The sequence below is a fragment of the Chrysochloris asiatica genome, unplaced genomic scaffold, assembly GCF_000296735.1.
Source record: "Chrysochloris asiatica unplaced genomic scaffold, ChrAsi1.0 scaffold00224, whole genome shotgun sequence".
NCBI classification, from domain to species: domain Eukaryota; kingdom Metazoa; phylum Chordata; class Mammalia; order Afrosoricida; family Chrysochloridae; genus Chrysochloris; species Chrysochloris asiatica.
The window spans coordinates 2,712,998-2,733,940 of record NW_006408742.1 but is presented as its reverse complement, the minus strand read 5'-3'; the positions used below and the strand labels follow the sequence as shown (position 1 = coordinate 2,733,940).

General features: G+C 35.0%; 1 protein-coding gene across 8 annotated transcripts in view; it reads left to right on the top strand.

The window, feature by feature from the left end:
* OPA1 (optic atrophy 1 (autosomal dominant)) overlaps window positions 1-20,943 on the top strand; it is a 107,358-nt gene that overhangs the window by 25,836 nt on the left and 60,579 nt on the right. For 4 of the 8 annotated variants that reach the window (XM_006873137.1, XM_006873135.1, XM_006873134.1 and 1 more), the window contains 4 exons: window positions 7,443-7,553; window positions 12,966-13,019; window positions 13,778-13,882; window positions 20,578-20,664. In XM_006873137.1, coding sequence (XP_006873199.1) covers window positions 7,443-7,553; window positions 12,966-13,019; window positions 13,778-13,882; window positions 20,578-20,664 — 357 coding nt within the window. The remainder of the gene's footprint in view (window positions 1-7,442; window positions 7,554-12,965; window positions 13,020-13,777; window positions 13,883-20,577; window positions 20,665-20,943) is intronic. The other 4 variants (XM_006873140.1, XM_006873139.1, XM_006873138.1 and 1 more) reach the window with 1 other exon arrangement.

The following is a 20,943-nucleotide window of genomic DNA, read 5'->3' as shown; positions in this document are numbered from 1 at the left end:
TCAAGCCCACCAGTTTATCCTCAGATACCCTATACAGGATTGCTATGAGTTGGAACTGACTCGACAGCACTTCTTCACAACAACATTTATCTATGTTGTTACTGATCAAAAATTATGATAGCCATCTTTTATCAAAAAATGGGAAAAAAAATTCTAAATCTACTTCTTAATAAATCATTTTTGTTAATCAAATCTTTAAAATATGTGTCCACTGGAGAAAAATAGTAGAAACTGCCCTTGGTGTGAACTGAATAATATCCATGAAAACCAGGACCTGAAGGACTTGAAGATGGATTGAGAATAGGGCTGGTGAACCTACTTTAGTGAGCAATGGAGTCTGGTGACTCATTGGATTTGTAAATAAGCAAATGTATCACAATATGTATAGATGACAAAAATGTTCAGTTGATTTTTGTATAGGTTAGTGATTTTTAGCTTCAATAAGATTGTTGTAGTCTAGAGAAAAACAATTTAGTAAACAAGACATTGTAATATTGATATTTCTGTCTTAACATTAGTTCTCATTGCTTATAAACATCACACAGAAAAATAAAGAATATGGTTATTCTGAAAGCAACAAGTACATTTATAATTTAAAGAAAGTTTTTGAAAAGCCCTTTAAACACCCAAATCATGGAAAATGCTTTAAATATAATTATTAAAAGGTAATACCATAATGCCACTCATTTCCACGACTTTTTGTGTCTTATATTGCACCTCTTACATTGCAATATAATTCTGACTTTTGTGTCTTATATTGCACCTCTTACATTGCAATATACATTTCTTCTACATGCCTGATTTCTACTCATTCTATAAGCTTAACTGATTGTTACCGTCTCATAAACTGCCACTGTTTACTTGGCTTGCATTCTGTTAATAGCCTATTCTATTAATTCTATTCTCAGAGCACATAGGGTAGTGTTTCACTCTTAACAAATTAATTTGTTGATTGATTCAACTCTGAAGAAGAGAGACTAAATTTGGTTTGTGGCAACAAAGATAGGTTTAGGTAATATGTTTTTTCTTTCTGATTATCTGTACCGTTCTCCTGGACTTTATATTTGGAATCCCTGGGTAGCCATGAATGTCTGCATTGCCCAGAGATTCCAAATATAAAGGCCAATAGAGTGTTACAGTTAAACAGAGAGAAAAACATACTACCTAAACCTATCTTTGTTGCCACAAACCAAATTTAATCTATCTTCTTCAGAGTTGAATCAATCAACAAAAGATGGGCTATTAAAGCCCACCCAAGGGCATCTTGGGTGAAAGACCTGCCGATCTACTCTTTAAAGAGTGGCCATTGAAAACCTCATAGAGCACAGTTCTACCCTGATACACATGGAGCCTCCATGAGTTGGAATTGATTCAAGGGCACTGTTTTGTTGTTGTTTTTTATTTGTTTGTTTGTTTCATTGAGGAGGACATGAATGTGAAGGTACCTGGGTTGTAACAAAATAGTGTTGCTTAAGTTGGATTTTTGGGATTCTTCATGTAGCCAATTATATAGTAACTGGCACAATTAAATTTCTGTACTCCACACCATGAAATAACTACAAATTCAGGAAATTCTTATTTCCTGAGCAACTAACAACTAGCAACTCTTCTTGGTTAGATTCTTTTTTTTTTTTTTTCCATGTTTTATTGTGAATTATACGATATTTTACACGGGAGAACTTTAGTTTTACATTCATTCCACCATACATCGTTTCATTGCCATGGTTCCAATCCCCTCTATGCATCATACTTGATTAGATTCTTGGTCAGGAAGCCAAACCACTTGTGTTCTGGAGTCTGGTAGGTAGGGGAGCAGAGGAATCAGAGGAAGAAATGGGAGAGGGCCCTGCCTAAGGCATAGTCGACTGACAACAGTCATCCTTATTGTATTCCTTCAGAATAGGCTCACTACAGCTTTATGCTGCTCAGGAAGCATCAGAAAGTACTTATTATGCATGAATAGATAGTAATGTAAAATAAAAGTATTTGATAGAAATTATAATAGTGTAATGTAATAACTAAATATCTATTGGTAATAGTATGTTTGGTTCATCTCTTAAAATTTTTATTTGTGGGAATATTCCAGATAATATAACAAGATATAGCATTTCTGGATTGAAGCAACGTTAATAATCCATGTTTCCTTTTGATGAACTATTAAAAGCCTTCTTCAATTGGCTTTAAACATCTTTAACTGAGTTACATATTACTGGAAGAGAAGAAATTAGGATAATAACTCTTCTTAGTCAAATAGCAGAATTAGTTCATTTTTAACATGTAGCTTTAGTGCTTGGGAATATATTTTAAATGGGAGGGGAGAGAACTCTTTACTTTCATAAAGTTGTTTTATTGGACCAAAGTAACTTTTAAAACTTCCTGAGCAGGCTGAATGAGATCACATTAGAAGGTCCTGGATAGAGTGGGAAGAAAATGGGGAGCAGAACTCAAAACCATAAAAAAGATCAGGCTGAGTGGTTAGATGGAGACTTATGAAGCCTTTGAAACTATGGTCCTTAGTCACCTTTTAGTTCTAGAAATGAGCTCATCCCTATGGCTCAACCAAAGTCTGCGGGTCTGCGAGACGAACACTGTGGAGCTATAAACACCTTAGAATCATCAGTCATTTGAGATCAAAAGGTCAGTGTTTATCCAAGGACAAAATTCGAAAGGTTGAAAAAGAAGGGGGAATGGAAATGGGAAGCACAGAAAGTGGGATAAGTGATGTTACATTGTAAAGATTACAATTACTGACAGAAATCAAGCTGTATATGAATTGTTGAATGGAAAACTGATCAGTTCTGTAAACCTTCACTCAATGCACAATAAAATATTTTGTTTTGTTTAAGAAAAAAGGCACAGAGGGTTTAAAAGAGAACTGTGACATGACATGACCTGAGCAGTATTCCATGGTTAAAAGATCTCTCTAGCTAAAGGTAGGGAAGGGGTGACATCTAGAGCTGTGCTGGTGGTGGTTGTGTGTGGTCACATTGTTCCTACTCCTAGTGACTGTATAGGGTTCTTGAGGCTGTAAATCAATACGGGAACAGAACCTCATCTTTCTCCCTCGAAACGACTTGGTAGATTTGGACTGCTGACCTTGCCGTTTTCAGCCCAATTTATAACCTACGCTATCAAGGCTCCTTGTTGCTACGATAAATGGTTATAAGCTACTGTTGCTACTAGGACCATGTACATCATTTTAAACTCCAAATGAAATAGATGAAAGTAGATACAACAAAATAGTGACATCATTTGTGTGCTGAGTTGCTGGATTCTGGACAAGCACAGATAGGATGCTGCTGGCTATTCACCAAGAAGTGTCTAATGAATGGCTTCCATTTATATTTGTCAGGAACCCAGTTTTAAATGCTGTGTATTTGAATTAATTAAACAAAATTATAACCTTCCACATTTACACATACATGAATTCTAAGCAAACTCACCAAATACTTTTTTAAAGTCTGAGTTTTGGTGGTATGATTAACTGAACAAACTCACTGTGTGCTATAGCCTTTTTTGTGTGTTTTCTCCTAAGTCTCATCTTTGTACCTGAACCAATTGTATTCTTTCTTACAGGCCAGATAGTAAATATTTTAAGATTGTAGGCCATAAGATCTCTGTCAACTAACTACTCTGACAAAAAGGCATAGATATTTGAATTTAAAGTTTAGATTTTTACAAATATATTTTTACTACTGAATCTGGAAGCAACTAACTACTCAGAAAATTATAACTTAAATGTACCTCCCAATGTATTGAAGTATGCCATTTTGCCCTTGTAAATATGGATTGACCCAGATAGATCAAACCTTTTTAAAAACAAAGATCTTTTACAGAATAGTATCAAGTGCAGACTTGGAAGTCACACTGCCTGAATTCAGATTGTACCCTTTGAAGTTTCCAAACTATGTGACCTTGGACAAGTTACTTAGCTTTTCTATGCTTCTGGTTTCTTCTCTGATTATTTTAAGCCCATTAAAACAAGACCTGGTATGGTACTATAGGATAAGCTCTGGACTGCTAACTGAAAAGTCGGCAGTTCAAACCCATCAGCAGCTCCTCAGAAGCCCTGTATAGCTAACGTTGCTGCAGCCAACAACAGTAGTAAACACGAGACCCCTGGCACATAGTAAGCACTAAGTAAATCTTGTCCATTAAAATGGTAGTGACAGTGAGAGATCATTATTCTCTTAAAATTTGAATTAACAGTATATTAACAAGATTTGTTTTGTTTCTTCCCCTCACTTTCCTTAACTTCTGTGGAGTCAGTTCTAGGGATTGTCTAAAATGGATTGTACACTTGATGTGTCATTTGTTTACAGACAGAGCATTTTCCAAGAAGCTCCATTTGGATTTTATGTTGGAAACTTTATATGTGACTTTGGATAATAGTAATTTGATTCATTCCAGCCAGGTTCATAGATCAAGCCCTGTTCTAGGTACAGGATATATTTAATATAACATAGTTAATATATTTATTCTAGGTATTAAATTATATTAAAATGAAAAGGATACAGGCCTTTCTTTGTTGTAAATTTCTTAAAATAGGAGGTTTCAAAAAGTTCATCGAAAAATGAAAATAAAAACTGGGATTTTTCCATGAACTTTTTGAAGCCCCATCACACACACAATGAAAGTGTAATCCCAACATGGGAAGCCTTCTTTAAATGGAACTGTTTTCAAAATCTTAACATTTGGGTGGTTTTAAAAAAATGATTAAACATTTTAAAAAATCTGCTCGATGAAATCCAGTGTCATAAAAATAATTTATTAAGGGAATAATCTAGTAGATTAGTTAAACATTACCTTTCTTGGATAGATAATGATGTTTGTTTGTTGTCGTTAAGTGCTGTCGAATCTGTTCTGTCTCATAGCGACCCTACATAGGGTTTCCAAGCCTGTACATCTTTGTAGGAGCATATAGACTCATCTCTCTCCCTTGGAGTGGCTGGTGGGCTTGAACTGCCCACCTGGTAGTTCTCAGTTCAGTGCTTATTGTAAAGAGATAATGACCATAGAATTAATTTATTTAAGGTATATGACTTTAAAGCTTAGATTTTTACAAACAATATTTTTACTAATGAATCTAGAAGCAAAATTGAAATTTCACTTATATGCCACCTTAGTGTTCTCTGGACTTGTCATGCTAAGAAAAACCATGCTGAAAAAAATTTCATCCTTTGATTTAAGTAAGTCAGCCAGTTTCATTCCTGTCTAATGTTGAAAATAATCATAGCCTAACATCCTTGGGAGAAAGATGAGGCTGTCTGCTCCTGTAAAGATTGCAGTCTCAGAAACCCTGAGTAGGGTCTCTGTGAGTCAGGATCAACTTGATTGCATTGTGTTTGGCTTTGGATTTTGGAATGTTTTAAACTAAGGATCAAAATAAAAAGCTTCCAAGTTGTATGTTATTACTGTTCCTAATTTAACATGCTTTACTATAATGCTTAACTAATTTGCTTATATGTACTTCTCTTCTAGAAAGGCTTTATATTTATTTTACATAAGTCTTTGGGTTATATAAAATGAATTAAATAGGTAAGCTTCTGGATGAGTCTCTACTAATTAAATTACTTTTAAATGTAATTTTATCTAGCATTTAATTTCCAGATACTCTATAACTGTATTATACAAAATAAAATATGCTTTGGCAGTCATTTTAAAAAGCTCAAATTCGTTAAAATTCCTAATATACTTGATTTTAGTAAGCATATATTTACCTAGCTTTTTAATTTTATAATTTGGTAAAAATTGAACCCATTGTTCTAGAACACTATTTTTTGTGCAAATAATGACTTAGCTCATTCATTGAAACTTTGCCTTTTTAGGATTTCTAGGTAAGAAAATATTAGTTGTGTGGTATCAAACCTTTGTTGTATTTCCTCCACATTTTTCAAGGTTGATGATCTAACAGGCCAGTGATTAAAAATATTATCTCAGAAAAAGACATGTATTTGAGTCTATTCTACATGTGACTATATTGTGGTAAATATTGTACTAGTTAAACATTTTGATGATTATTAAGTGGAATGAATGTTAGAAATAGGAAAGGTGATTATTTTGTGCATAGGCCCAAACTGTGTTATATTTTTTTCTTTTTTATAACTTGATTGTTTCCAGATCTCATATTCTTTTATAATGCTTTTGCTTTAGAAATAGATATGGGCTTGGTTATATCCTAGAGGCTATCTCTATTTGATGTCATAACAGCTGATAAAAAGTGAAAATTCAGTCAAACTAGTTTTCTGATGTTGTATGATGTGAAGTTAGATCCTAAAACATTTTTATAATTTTCCAAAAGCAACCTAAATTTTAGTCAAGCAAGCCTGTGTACACAGTACATAGAATGTGTGAATTAATGTAAAACCTTGACTAACTCATTAAAAATATGAGGAACTGCAGTCTTGAAGTCCAATAACAAAGAAAATTAGTTAGTTAAGAAAACATTTATTATTAAATGTTGCTGCTGTTATTGTTAAATATCATCTAGTTAGTTCCGACTCATAGCGACCCTGTATAGGGTTTCTGAGGAGTGGGTGGTAAGCTTGAACCACCGACCTTGCAGTTCAGACTGACCTTGCGGTCCAGTGCATTAACCTGCAGCACCAAACCAGGACTTCCACCATACTTAATAAATTGTTGTTATTGTTAAGTGCCGTCGAGTTGGTTCCAACCTATAGCAACCCTGTATAGGATTTCCAAGGAACAGCTGGTGAGCTTGAACTGCCAACCTTACGGTTGATAATATAATAAATGTTGTTGTTGTTAAGTACCGTTGAGTCAATCCCGACCCATAATGACCCTCTATAGGGTTTCCAAGGAGTAGCTGGTGAGCTTGAACCATAAACCTTGCTGTTCAGACTACTTTGCAATCTGACGCATTAGCCCACAGCACCACACCAGGACTCCAATATAATAAATGCAATTTGCTATTTAGTGAAAACTGTAAAAGAAGCCCAATTTCCAGCTTTAATCCAGTCCCTCATACCTTATATATTCTCTATTCAGTTTTTTAAAAAATTGTGATTGAAATTCATATTTGGCAAGGTCAGCAGAAGTATAATAGCAATTCCAAAATAAGAGTTACCTGGAAATTCCACTGAGGTGCCATCATCAGTGAGTGTTCCAGTTAGTCTCAGTTTTACACTATGTTGATATTATTTATCTGGCTCATTTTATTCAGCAGTCATTTATTCATTTTCCTTTTCACTTTTTCTGCTGTGTTCTGAGGCCTCTAATTTTACTGTGGGGGGAAAAAATAGAAATGTAGTACAGTACCCAGTTAGATAAGTGTCTCTAAAGGTACAGAAGATGAGTTTCCATTTTTGTTATAAACTCTCCATTCCTCCCTATCCTTACACCTGTTCCTTTGTTGTGCCCTTTGGTTTAACATTGTTCTCCTCCCCAATTTTCCTCTTCTCCTCATTATAAACTCATGGCAGGGTCTGCTTGGTGAGCTCATTCTCTTACAACAGCAAATTCAAGAGCATGAAGAGGAAGCACGCAGAGCCGCTGGCCAATATAACACGAGCTATGCCCAACAGAAGCGAAAGGTGATGGATGGTTTAAGGGGGCTACTGATGTGTTCACACTAATCAGCCATTTCTATCCAGATTCCATGTCGCCTTAATCCATTCATGGATTCGAAGTATGAGAAATTCCTTTTGACAGGATAAAATTTGAAAGATAACTTCATACAAGCATGCAGTTGTCCTAGAGTAGATAATATCAACAGACCCCAAAATATCAAACATAGGAATTTAGTTTCTGAAAATTAGACTGTGACTGTCCATGGACTTGTATCTGCAGCACAGTTAGGAATTGGTATTTACTTGAATTGGTTATTTAGCCACCCTAAATTTGTAACCAATTTATCTACTTGTCTCTAAGTTTTCATTTCTAAAATGTAAAGGATTACAATGGGTGACTGATCAAATTAAAGCATGGTATTTCTATGTTTTAACTAAAATATATCATCAGTAAGGGATGTTCATATTTCTTATAGAAGAAAGTATTTTTGCTTTAACTTTTGGGCAGAGAAATATAATTCTTATATACTAAAATAAACTAATTGCATAAAGTTGTCCACAGTCAACAGTAAGATCAGTGGAAAAATATGAAACCTTGAACCATTGAGGAATGAAACATTGGAGATTATTTGTAATTCTAGTTGCCAAAGAACAGATGCTAAAGAAAACCTAGCTTTAATTTATAAAAAAATACTGAATTATCGGTGCAGTCAAGAAGTTCTTAAAAATAAGCTGTTGGATGATCCTACAGCGTGGATCTCAGGGTTAATGTTCTTAGGAGACTCCTGGGTTGAAATGAAATGAATGCAATTGTTTTTAAGTTACACGCTGAAATCCTGAATCTGCTAATTGTAAAGCATATATTAGGTCAGATTAAAAATTACTTAAGGTTGTATAAAACCTTTATTCAGAAAAAAACAAATTTGTCATAGATTTAATTAGGTTCTGATAGTCAAATTAACTAATCATCTGGTTACTGATTTAGTGACTAATTCTGCTGACTAACTTTATCCCATTTGGTGGTGGTTGATACTGGAGAATATTCATCATGGTTCCTTCCATTTATTCAGTGTCACTTGCTGGCTTTTCTCAATTCCATGGCTGTGGAATCTGCTACTGGATATTGTTATGTGTCAGTGAAAGAATCATACAGGTGGAAATAGAAAATAACAGGTTGTAATTTTCACAGCTGGTTAAATTAGATGCATTCAGCCTCAGAAGGACTTGTTTTAAATAGTACTTTAGTATTCTCTGGCCTGTGTGTTGTTGAGGGAACAAATGAAATATTGTAACAAATTGGACATTTAGACTGACAGCTGAACAAGAGCTAACTATACCTTAGCTTTGTCATAAAAAGAAAGGGATGGAGCTAGTATATTTTAGTCTTGTAATTAGAAATATGCTATAATTTTAGGTGTACATTGTTCTTAAGTGTATTTTCTTAATGATAAAGTTATTTGAAATGAATCCTACAGACTTACCTCGTTAAGATTTCAGCTATGGTTTAGAAATATTTTTGTGCATTTTAATCTGACAATTGAAAGGATATTAATCACAAATTAGCTGCTTTTCTACATTGCCAAAAGTTAGTTTTCATCTTAGGTCTGCTTTACTGGTAGTGATAAATAACCTTTCTATTTTAACATTTATTGGGTTACCCACTTAACCCTTGTTTCCTCCCTTTTTAAATTTATAGAATAGAACCTGACAGGACTATACCTCTATTGGCTTTGTTCATTAAGGTACACTTAGTAGATCACCAAACAGGGCTTATTCTTGCTCACTTTGGAGTTACTTTGCGTGAAAGTAAATGAGGTGTTATAATTTATGCTCTTCAATAATGAAATTGGAATCCTGGTATGGTGCTTTAGGGTAAGCACTGGACTGCTCACAACTTGTTCACTGATTCAAACCCAACAGCTGCTCCTTGGAAATCCTATATAGGGTTGCTATGAGTCAGAATCGACTCGACAACACACAACAGCAGCAACATAATGATATTGGAGTCCTGGTGTGATGCTATAGGATAAGCAGTGAAATGCTGATTCCAAGGTCGGTGGTTCAAACCCACCAGTCACTCCTCGGAAACCCAATATAGGGTCATTATGAGTCAGAATCAATTTGACGGTACTTACAACAGTAATAATGAAATTACTTCCATTAGTATCCTAAAAAGCAGGATCCTTCTTTCTTCTCCTTAGTACAGAGATGACTTCTAATCCTTTACTATCATAATTACCAAGCATAATTCATGACATTTTTATTATTTCAGGCAAATGAGGTTACTTGAAGCACACAAACCACAGGTACCTTTTGTTGCTTTTTAATGATTCTTACTCTCTTGCCATCTTAAATACAAGTGGGCATTCATTTTTTAATGTCTTATAGTTTAATGTTGGAGGTGGTGTGCCACCAAGTTGGTTCCGACTCATAGCAACTCTGTATAGGGTTTCTGAGGCTGTTAGTATTTATGGGAGCATAAAGCCTCATCTTTCTCCTGAGAAGCAACTGGTAGATTCGAACTGCTAACCTTTTGGATAGCAGCCTAGCTCATAAGCCACTACACTACCAGGGCTCCTTAGTATCTTATGGGTAGCAATTAATTTATTTCCCCTGTATCTTCTGAGCAAAAGAGATCAAGTAGTTTTAACATACTAAAACTAGATATATAAAATAGATATATAAAAGACTAGTTTTACACGGAATTTTAAAAACTAGTCTTTTATATATCTATTTTGGTATTTCAGAATATGCCCAATGGCTTTGTAGGGAAAAAATGCTTAAGCTTTTAAAATCAGGCATGGTTTTGTGAGGAGCTAGTAAAGGTTTTTCTCTTTCAGCTTTAACTTGTTTCTGCGGAGGATTCCGCGGTCTTTCTCCATCAGTTTCACAGCCCTGGCATTGTAGAAAAGCTCTGGTTTCAAGACCATTGATAACCCATTTCTGTCAGGGTGAGTTTTAAATTAATTTCAACCGAATAGTAAAAATCAGGACATGGACTTGTCATAAATGGCTGAATTTTACCAGTAAGGTGCATCATTGCCTTTAAAACAAGTACTGTAAAGTGAGACTATTAAAATAAAATCACCCAGATTACTTATTAATACCTAGAATAAGTTACATTAAAAATAGCATGTGCTGTTTGCTTAAGAGAGTATGTAAATATTTATGTTGTAAAACCTAAAAGTTTTCTTCTTGTTTCTTAGAAAATATTAGGTCCAATTCTTAATTTCACCACCACCTGTCTTTAATAAAACATTAAGATTAATGTTTATATTCCATTAAACTAAGCAGATAGGAAGTGTGTCAATAAACTGTGCATGAGTTATTCCTAACAATTGCATCAGAAGAGCAAATGATAATTTATATACTCCTAAAAATACTAATTTGAAAATCTGTATACTCCTAAAAATAAAAATCCTACTATCCATGATTACTAAATACTAATATTAGCATAAAGATTGTTTATAATTTTCCAATAACCTCAAATCATTTTAACTTTTTATGTAATCTTTTTATTTTCCAAAATTTCCCAAACCTGAGCAAGTCAGTCGTTTATAACCCTTGGCATTTAATAGACATTCTAACTTTTGTGTAATTGTGCTAGCTGTTTCTCAGATATAGAGTAGTGTTGCATTCCCATGGTGATTTAGAATAGACTGCATGAATCATTAAATGGTCACACTCAAAACTAAAATATTTAGGCTAATACTGTTTCAACATTTTATACTAATTTAGTTGCCAGTTAGATGAATATTTAGTGGAACCAAGTAAATCCATTTTAGTACCCTTCAGAATGAATTTGAAATTTAATCTGTATAACAAAATTGTTATGACCATACTATTGCAGTATAATGGCACACCATTCGTTCAGAATATGGAATCATTTGTTTCTTCATTGACCTTCAAGTTTTTGTTTTCCTTCAACTTGCTTGTTTACTTACCTTTTCTGAGACTATTAATAATTCTTGTTCAATGTACAGACACACACATAGTCAAAACATCTGTCAATAATCCTCTGATTTCTATCAGGATTGAGAAAACAATAAAAATTTGTTTTTTTATAAGTTTAGTTTTTTCTCATTACCCTAATAGTATTTGGGAATTTTAAGGCTTAGGCTTTTAAGAAAAAAAATGTTCCTTTCATTTGTATCAAGCATTTTCATCTATATTATTTAAGTAAATGTTTGAGAAAGTATTAGAAACAGGAGCTAAAATTTGAAAATAACTTATATAGTGTGAGCAAGACTTATTAATGTCTACCTCAATAAGCAAGTCATAAAAACAATTTCATAAATATTTGCTACCATAATGTTTTTATCGCTATTAAATAGTCAATGAATTAAAATTAAAAGGATTTAAATGAACATGAATGTGAATTTTAGTTTGATTTTTGTCTGCTATGAATTAAATTCATACTTAACCCATTTTGATGATCAGAAACTAAACAATTATTTTGAAAGACTAGGGGTGATAATTTCTGTTCCTCACCATGGAGTCAAAGCACAATTATGCAGATTTGTCATAAATGACATCATTTTTTATTTACTAACCAATTTTTAATTTATTAACCAATTTATAATTGATCATTGTATATTGTATTTATAATTGTATTGTGACTACTTAAAAGTCTGTTGTATAGTAAGTTTGTTTTTTTTGGGGGAGGGGATCAATTTATCTAGAAATATTAGCATTGATAACAATTTGAAGTAGTTTACACAATACCTGTGATTTTATTTTATTTTTGTTCTATGTTCAATCAATTTTACTTGTTTTTCTTGGCTTTATCACTATCATGCATTTTCTGTATTATGGGTTAGAAGGTATTGTGCTGGAACATGTTTAAAAGCAAGCATGTGGCTGGAACATGTTTAAAAACAAGCATGTTAGAGCACTGAAAATGCAAGTTTTGCTGTGCATTTATCCCTTTTCACAACAGAGAAATAGATAATATTTGCTTAAAAGTCGTCTTCTTATCAGTGAGCTTTTTCAAGAGCAGAAAATGGTAACATAGATCTGATTTCCCAGAACACATTTTTATAGGGTTCTTCATGATTTATTTCTCCAGGCATCTAGTTCCCAGAGCTAAATGTACAGGATAGCCAGGAAGAAAATAGTAAGTTGTGCAATTGTTAGTAGTTTGCTTTTCTAACAAGCCTTTTATGTGAAATGACTAGAATGGCAACAAGAACAGTGTTGTGTTTTAGGTTATTTCTTAGTATAAAATCCTGAACTACCTTTATTGATGAGTACAGATGTTTTTGGCTTTCCTAATTATTTGATTTAAAATTTGCTTTGTTTAAATGGGTAGGTAAAACTAGTCCTTTTAACTCAAAACTGAAACAGAATTAAAAACTTTTTTTTTTTTTTTACTTACTGTAGTCCTATATAAACCTGGTTCTACTAAACAAAAATTAATTTACCTTCTATATTTAGGTATCAGACAAAGAGAAAATTGATCAACTTCAAGAAGAACTTCTACATACTCAGGTAATTCTATTGAGTAAGAAAAACCAGAGATGCTTATTATGCTTTACTGTGTGTTCGTTGTTGTTAATTGCCATGGAGTTGTTTCCGGCTCAGAGTGACCCTGTATAGGGTTTTTGAGGCTGTAAATCTTTGCTGGAGCACAAAGTCTCATCTTTCTCCTATGGAGTATCTAGTGGACTCGAACCATTGATATAGTGGTTCACAGTCCAGAACTTATCCTACAGAGCCACTGCTCTCCTCTATCTTCATTACACTTAACGATAAAATCATTAGTTTAAAAGACTTGATCTATGCAATATATTGAATGAATTCTAGTAAAATTGCACTTGAACATAGAGGTCATGATGTAAAAGCTAAACAGATTTCAGAAGTCTCTGTAGTGAAAACTTAATTGTTTGATGTAGTTGGAAACGTTATTTCCTAGAATGTACTTAATGACACACTTTATTTAAATTTTGACATTTTTAGTATTTTAAAATAATTTAATGTCTTCAATGTAAGTATCAAAGAATTTTCCAAGTAAAATTACAGGTTGTGATAAAAAAAAAAATTCTAATAAGTTTCACTACTGGCATGAAGAAATAATATTTATAATATAGTGTTATTTTCAGCATTTCGTAGACATTTTAAAACATTTCACTGTCAGTATCAGGAAATGTGACTTCAGGATTTAGTGGAAGATTTTAATCCAGACTTTATTAATGTTATTTGTTCATGCATCTTTTTCTTCAATAGCTGTATGTATCATTTTGTTGCAGTTAAAGTACCAGAGAATCTTGGAACGGTTAGAAAAGGAGAACAAAGAATTGAGAAAATTGGTATTACAAAAAGATGACAAAGGTATCCATCATAGAAAGCTCAAGGTATTTAAAATTTACTTTGATTAATTATCAGAACTTTGTTCCTTAACTTTCTGTGTTCACTGATCTCAGTGTTTAAGGAACAGTCCAGTGTTCTACCATCCTGATATATTTGGGGAAAAGGAGTGCCTTTTCTATATAAGGACGCTCACAAATTACAGCCTCCAAACATTGGTTTTATATTGTTAAAATCTTCATGCTTTTAAGGGTTAACCTGAAATCAGTTGTTTTTCTAAAATACCTAGTTTATTTCTAGACTTGTTGTTGTTATTACAACTATACAATCAGAATTATGAGTTGATGAACTTTAAAATAAGATGTATCATAGTTGTCTTATTTTCTTTCAGACAATTCCTTAAGCATTTTAAAGAATTTGAGGGGAAAAGAAATGTTTGCTGGCATTGTAATTATCAACAGATTGGCAATTAACATTTTCAATGAAGTAAATCTTATTATCCTCCTTTAAACTTGTCCTCTTATTAAACTCAAAGTGGAGTCTACCTTAATGACGTGGATGGAATACAGCTTTTAGGACCTCTGATTGTTGGTGGGACAAAACTAAAAATGAGAAGAAACAGATGCAAACATCCACTAATAAGCAGCATGTTGTTGTTGTTAAGTGTCATCAAATCGGTTCTGACCCATAGCGACCCTGTATAGGGTTTCCAAGGAGTGGCTGGTGAGCTTGAAATGCTGACCTTGTGGTTCAAATTAGCTTTGTAGTCCAGCGCATTAACCCACAGCACACACCAAGACTCTAATAAACAGCATACAAAGTATAAAATGTGAATCTAGGAATGATCAAAACATGAAAGAATGCATGAAGATAGATACACTAGGTATTAGTGAGCTGAAATGGACTGGTGTTGCCCATTTTGAATCAGACAGTCATATTGTCTACGAGACTGAGAATGGCAAATTGAAGAGGCTTGTCATCATGTTAATGTCAAAAAGAACATTTCACGATCTATCTTGAAGTACATTGCTGTTAGTGATAGGATAATATCCATGCACTTCTAAGGAAGACCAGTTAGTACAACTATCACAATTACACACAAACCATTGATGAAAGAAATTGAAGGATTTTACAAACATCGGAAGTCTGAAATTGATCAAATATACTATTAAGATATATCGATACTGGTGAATGGAATTTGAAATTTAGAACTAAAGAGGAAGCATCAGTAGTTGGAAAATAAGGTCTTATAGAAATAACACTGTGGATTACATGATAGAGTTGTGCAAGACCTATGATTTCTTCCTTACAAATACCTTTTCTCAATAACTTAAAAGCTGAGACTATTTACATGGCCCTAGCCAGATGGAATCCACAGCATTGCAGTCAACTACATCTGTGATAATAGATGTTGCTAGGTACTATTGAGTCACTTCCGGCTCGTGGAGACTCTGTGCACAACACAATGAAACACTGCCCTCTCCTGTGTCATCCTGACAATTGTTATCCTCAAGGCCGTTGCTGCTGCCGTGGTGTCAATCCATCTCTTTGGAAGTCTTACTCTTTTTTGTTGAATCTCCACTTTACTTAGCATAATGTTGGAGAAACTCAATATCATCAGTCCTAACAAAAACAGGGTCCAGCTGCGAAACAGACAGTTATATACTTATATCCAGGTTCAAATAGAAGCTGAAGAAAATTAACTCCATGGAAACCAAAGTATGGCCTGAATTTAGAGATCATCTCAAAGATAGCATATGATACATTGAACATTAGTGACTAAAGACCAGACAAGGACATCATACAGGAAGACAGCAGAGGTCATTAAAAAGGCAGAAAGAAAGAAAAGACCAAAATGGATGTCAGAAGATGCTCTAGAACCTGTGACTAAATATAGAGGTGATGATGTAAAAGAGCTAAACAAATATCAAAGTACAGCTCTTGAAGACAGTGTTAAATATTATAATGTAATGTGCAAAGACTTGTAGTCAGCAAACCAAGAGGGAAGAACACACTCCAAGCGACATCTTGCAAGAAAGAACCCACCAGACATGCTCTACAGACACTCTACAGCAAAGATACGGGAGACCAAATGAAATAGGCACAGAGAACAATCCTGGAACCTTGAGCTTCAGAAGAAGGGTCAGAGAAGTGGACTGAAGACCTACTGGGAGGAGAAGCTAAGCAGGGGTGGTAAAAGGAGGAGACTGGTGAAAGGGCTTCTGGCCAGATGTGGTGTGGCCATGTTGCACTTTTGTGAACAGCTTTGGAGAGACCTGATGGTCCAGATTCACATGGGCAACTGAAAAGGTGGGATTCCTTTTTGTTCCCCACATTCCCCTGGATAGCAGAAGTGGGTCCAGCCCCCACCCCATCCACCCCCAGCACAGACCTTGCTCTTCAGGAGTTTGGAGCCATGCGATTTGAGGCAGTGTGTGGCAGATGCCTGTTGTGCTGCCTAGACACCTGGATTCAGGCAGAATCTCTTCCAGATCCACAGAACCCACAGAGCCTCTAGACCCGAGTTAGACTGCCCCCAGCTGCCCCCTGCTTCTGACAAGGCACCGAAACTAGCAACTTGAAAGGCCTCTGCAACTTCTGGATTGGGTGCCCTGAGCATAGATAACAGTTAGGCCTAGAGGAACTCCATTTAGGGCTGGCAACTTAGCCGTCATAGCCTTCCTCTACCCTACTTACTTCTCCACCCACTTTTGTGAGTTCTGTGACTGTCAGGAGCCCCCAGTTTTCTCCTCTCTGGGTCCAGCAACTGCACTGAGTTTTTAGTTTTCCTTTCATTGTTTCATTGTTTTTGTTGGCTTACTATTCTTCCTCTCTATCCGTTCCTTTGATTTTTATCTTTTCTAGCTCTGCTTTTTTTTATATTGCTTTCTGTTTCTCATTTCCACCCTCTTGTTTTTTTTTTCCTCTCTCTTTATTTATCTTTACTGTGCTCTAGTCTCTCTTTTCATATTCCCTCTCTGTTTTTTTAGTGTTTTTATCTCTTTTATTTTCCTATTTTCCCCTTGTACAGCTCTATTTTCCTGGCTCTCTTTACTCTTTATACTATTAATTATTTTTTCTTGCTGCCCATTTTTCTTTTTCCTCATTTATTATATTTTGATTTCACTGTTGTTTGCTTGCTTGCTTGTTCTGTTTTGTTTCCCTGTGTGTGTTTGGTCCTCTTCCCTCATCCAGTGGAAAATGGCAGCCGTGTCCATACAGCTCAACCACAGCCGTACTCTCTGTCGCTTCACCCACCACACAAGAGCCTTTCTACCACTTGGTCAATGAAAGACATCAGTCAACACACCAGCCAAACCCACCCCTAAACAGACATGCACAAATGATGAATGGAAAATGGTGCACACGTTTCCATTCTCTAATCACACCCACCAGGAGACAGTGAGAGCCTAAGAACACACGAGCATACAGTCATCAGTTAAATAGTTATAATGACACCACAATATCTCAGAGACAACAGTGTCTGTATACCAAAGAGAACTGATTAGTGTTCCACCATTTTAAGAGACAGAGACAGCATATGATCAAGAACCAGTAGTGTTGAAAGACGTCCAGGCTGCACTGAAAGCATTGTTGAAAAGCCAGGCTCCAGATATTGACAGAAAATCAGTTGAAATGTTTCAACAAACAGATACATCACACTGTGCTGTGCCAGGATATTTGGAAGACAGTTACCTGGCTCTTGGACTGGAAGAAATCCATACTTGTGCCCATCCCAAAGAAAGATGACCCAACAGAATGCGGACATTATCAAATAATATCATTAAAGTACACACAAGTAAGGTTTTTTTATAAAGATAATTCAAAAATAGTTTCAGCAGCATATTGAAAGGAAAGTGCCAGAAATTTAAGCCAGATTCACAGTGGAATGTAGGACAAGCGATATTGTTGCTGACATCCGATGGATCTTGGCTGAAAGCAGAGAATACCGTTTTTTACCATTTAATCAGAAGATTAGGAAATCCTGAATTAATGTACTTTAGCAAATCAGAATATCTGTTTAAAAAAAAAATATATGGGTCAATTGTATAAGAAGAAATGGAATTTTATCCCGTAATATTTTAATCTTTACAGTTGGGCTGCGAACCTCAGGGTCAGCAGTTCGAAACTACCAGTGGTTCCGCAGCAGCAGAAAGATGAGGCGTTCTGTTCCTGTGAAGATTTATAGCCTCGGAAACCCGGTGCAGGGTCACTATGAGTCAGAACCGACTCCATGGTATTTAACAACAACAATAACATGAATATATAATTAGAAAAACACTGCAATAATTATGGGAAACCTTGAAATTTATTAACTTGTCTCTTGATACATATGTGGTATTTCTTAAAATGTCTTCTGTTTTACATTATTATATTTGTGTTTTGACTACACAAAGGCTTTTGACTGTGTGGGTCATAACAAACTATGCGTAACATTGTAAAGAATAGGAATCCCGAAACACTTTTCATTGTGCTCATAAGGAACCTGTACCAGAGGCAGTTGTTGAAACAGAACAAGGGGACGCTGAATGGTTTAAAATCAGGAAAAGTGATGTCACATTCGTATGCTTTTACCAGATCTATTGAATCTGTATGCTGAGCAAATAATCTGAGAAAGTAAACTATATGAAGATGTATCTAAAGTTTGTAGAAAAATGGAATTAAGTGATAATTGAATTTTTCAATGAACTTTTTGAAGTACCTTCATATGAAGAAGAACAAGGCATCACGATTGGAGGACGACTCAGTGCAACCTGTGATAATGCAGATGACAAAACCTTGCTTGTTGAAAGCAAAGGGGACTTGAAGTACTTAACTAATGAAGATCAAAGACTAACTTTCAGTATAGATTGCATCTCAACATAAAGAAAACAAAACTCAAAACTGGACCGGTAAGCAAATAAGATTAACAGAGAAAAGATTGAAGTTGCCAAGGATTTCATTTTACTTGCATACAAGACCAGGGCCTGTGAAAGCAACAATCAAGAAATCAAACATCACATTGTATTGGCAAATCTGCTATAAAAGACCACTTTAACGTGTTAAAAAAAAAGCAAAGATGTCTCTTAAGGACTAAGGTGTGCAAGACCCAAGCCAGGGTATTTGCAATCGCCTCATATGCATGTGAAAGCTGGACAATTAATAAGGAAAACCAAAGAAGGATTAATGCCTTTGAATTATGGTATTGGCAAAGAATACTGAATATACCATGGACTGCCAGGAGAACCAGCAAATCTTTATTGGCAAAATACACCTGGAATGCTCCTTAGAAGAAGGGATGGAGAGCTACCGTCTCGTATAGGTTGGGTCTGTTATCAGGAGACATCAGTCAGTCCCTGGAGAAGGACATCTGCTTGGTAGAGTAGAGAATCATCATAAAAGAAGAAAAGCCTCAATGAGGTGGATTGACACAATGACTACAACAGAATTAAACATAGTAAAGATAGTGAGAATGGCACAGGACTGGGGGCAGTGTTGTGTTCTGTCGACCGAGGGTTGCTGTGAGTCAAAACTGACTCAGTGACATGTAATAGCAGCAAACCAAGCTGTAAGTACTAAAATAAAAATAATTGTTTGGTCTTGTAAGTTTAAAGAATTTGTGTACAGCAAAATGAGTAAATCATGACTTTCTGTGACCAAGGTCTGAAGATATATAGTTATAGTTTAACTGATATGTAACTAACTGTAACTCTTAAATCATTATTACATAAAACAGATAGATAGCATAGTGCATTTGCAAGTAATATCAGCCAGTTAGTTAGGAGAAATGTCCACGTGTTAATATGTGTTGAGAGTTTTATCTCAGCAACAGTATTTTCTCTAAGATGAATTGGTAATAAAAATCCTTTTATTTGTTTTTAGGTGAATGAACAGCAGTTGCCTTCTATTTAATTATTTCTAGGTGTTAATTAAGGAGCACTGGTAGCGTAGTGGTTACGAATTGGGCTGCTTACTTCAGGGTCATCAGTTCGAAACTACCAGCTGTTCCATGGGAGAAAGATGAGACTTTCTGCTTCCGTAAAGATTTACAGCATCAGGAATCCTGTTCAGGGTCGCTATGCGTTGGAACCGACTCCCCGGCACCTAACCACCACCACCATGTGTTAATTGATTAAAGGAACTTTAGGCCCTCATTTTGCTCCTGAAACTAAAACCCCTTATTTAATTATTAAATACAGGATGGTAGCTCCTTTTTGTTTAGGCCTGTTTATATGTTCATTCATTCATTTATCTAGTATTTATGTGAAACTTGTTATGTGTAAGGCCCTATGTTCCTAGTTAATGTAGAAACAATAGAGGAGTTATGCCTCTAGCTATATACCCCTGGTGCTCTTAAATTGCCATGCTGTCTAAGTAAAACTTTGTTTTTTATCCTCATTTCAGACTTTCTGTCTCTCACATGCACTATCACAACCTAACTTGGGAAATATGATTTCCTGGTCAGTTGGCTTCCTAGCTCTTTTATTGAGCCTTTTAGTTGTTAATGGTCTGCTGGACACTTAACAGTACTGTTTCACTATTTACTAACAACTTTCCTTTTTTTTTTTTACCATTTTGAATTTAGAAGATTAGGAAATTTTGAATTAGTGTCCTATAGTAAATCAGGATATTTGTTAATAACTGCAGTGATATGGAGAAATCTGGACTTTATCACTTCTTTTCTCTTGACACATCTGTGGTATTATTTTTAATGATCTTCAGTGTTTTACATTACTAATATTTTTTTTTTTCAATTTTACAGAAATCTTTGATCGACATGTATTCTGAAGTTCTTGATGTTCTGTCTGATTATGATGCCAGTTATAATACACAAGATCATCTGCCACGAGTAAGTGAAAAATTAATAGTTTACCCGTTAGCAAAAAGCATAACTTTAGGTTCTTAACTATAAATGCAAGTGTACGTACATATATAATCTACGAAATTGCAGTTAATGAGAAACAAAGATTGGCCATCGTGGCCTCCAAGAAGCACTCTGCCAGCACTTCTTCCAAAACGGATCTATTGGTTCTTTTGGCAGCCCATGGCACTTTCAATATTCTCCTCCAACACCATAACTCAAAAGCATCAGTTCTTCTACTGTCTTCCTTATTCACTGTCCAGCTTT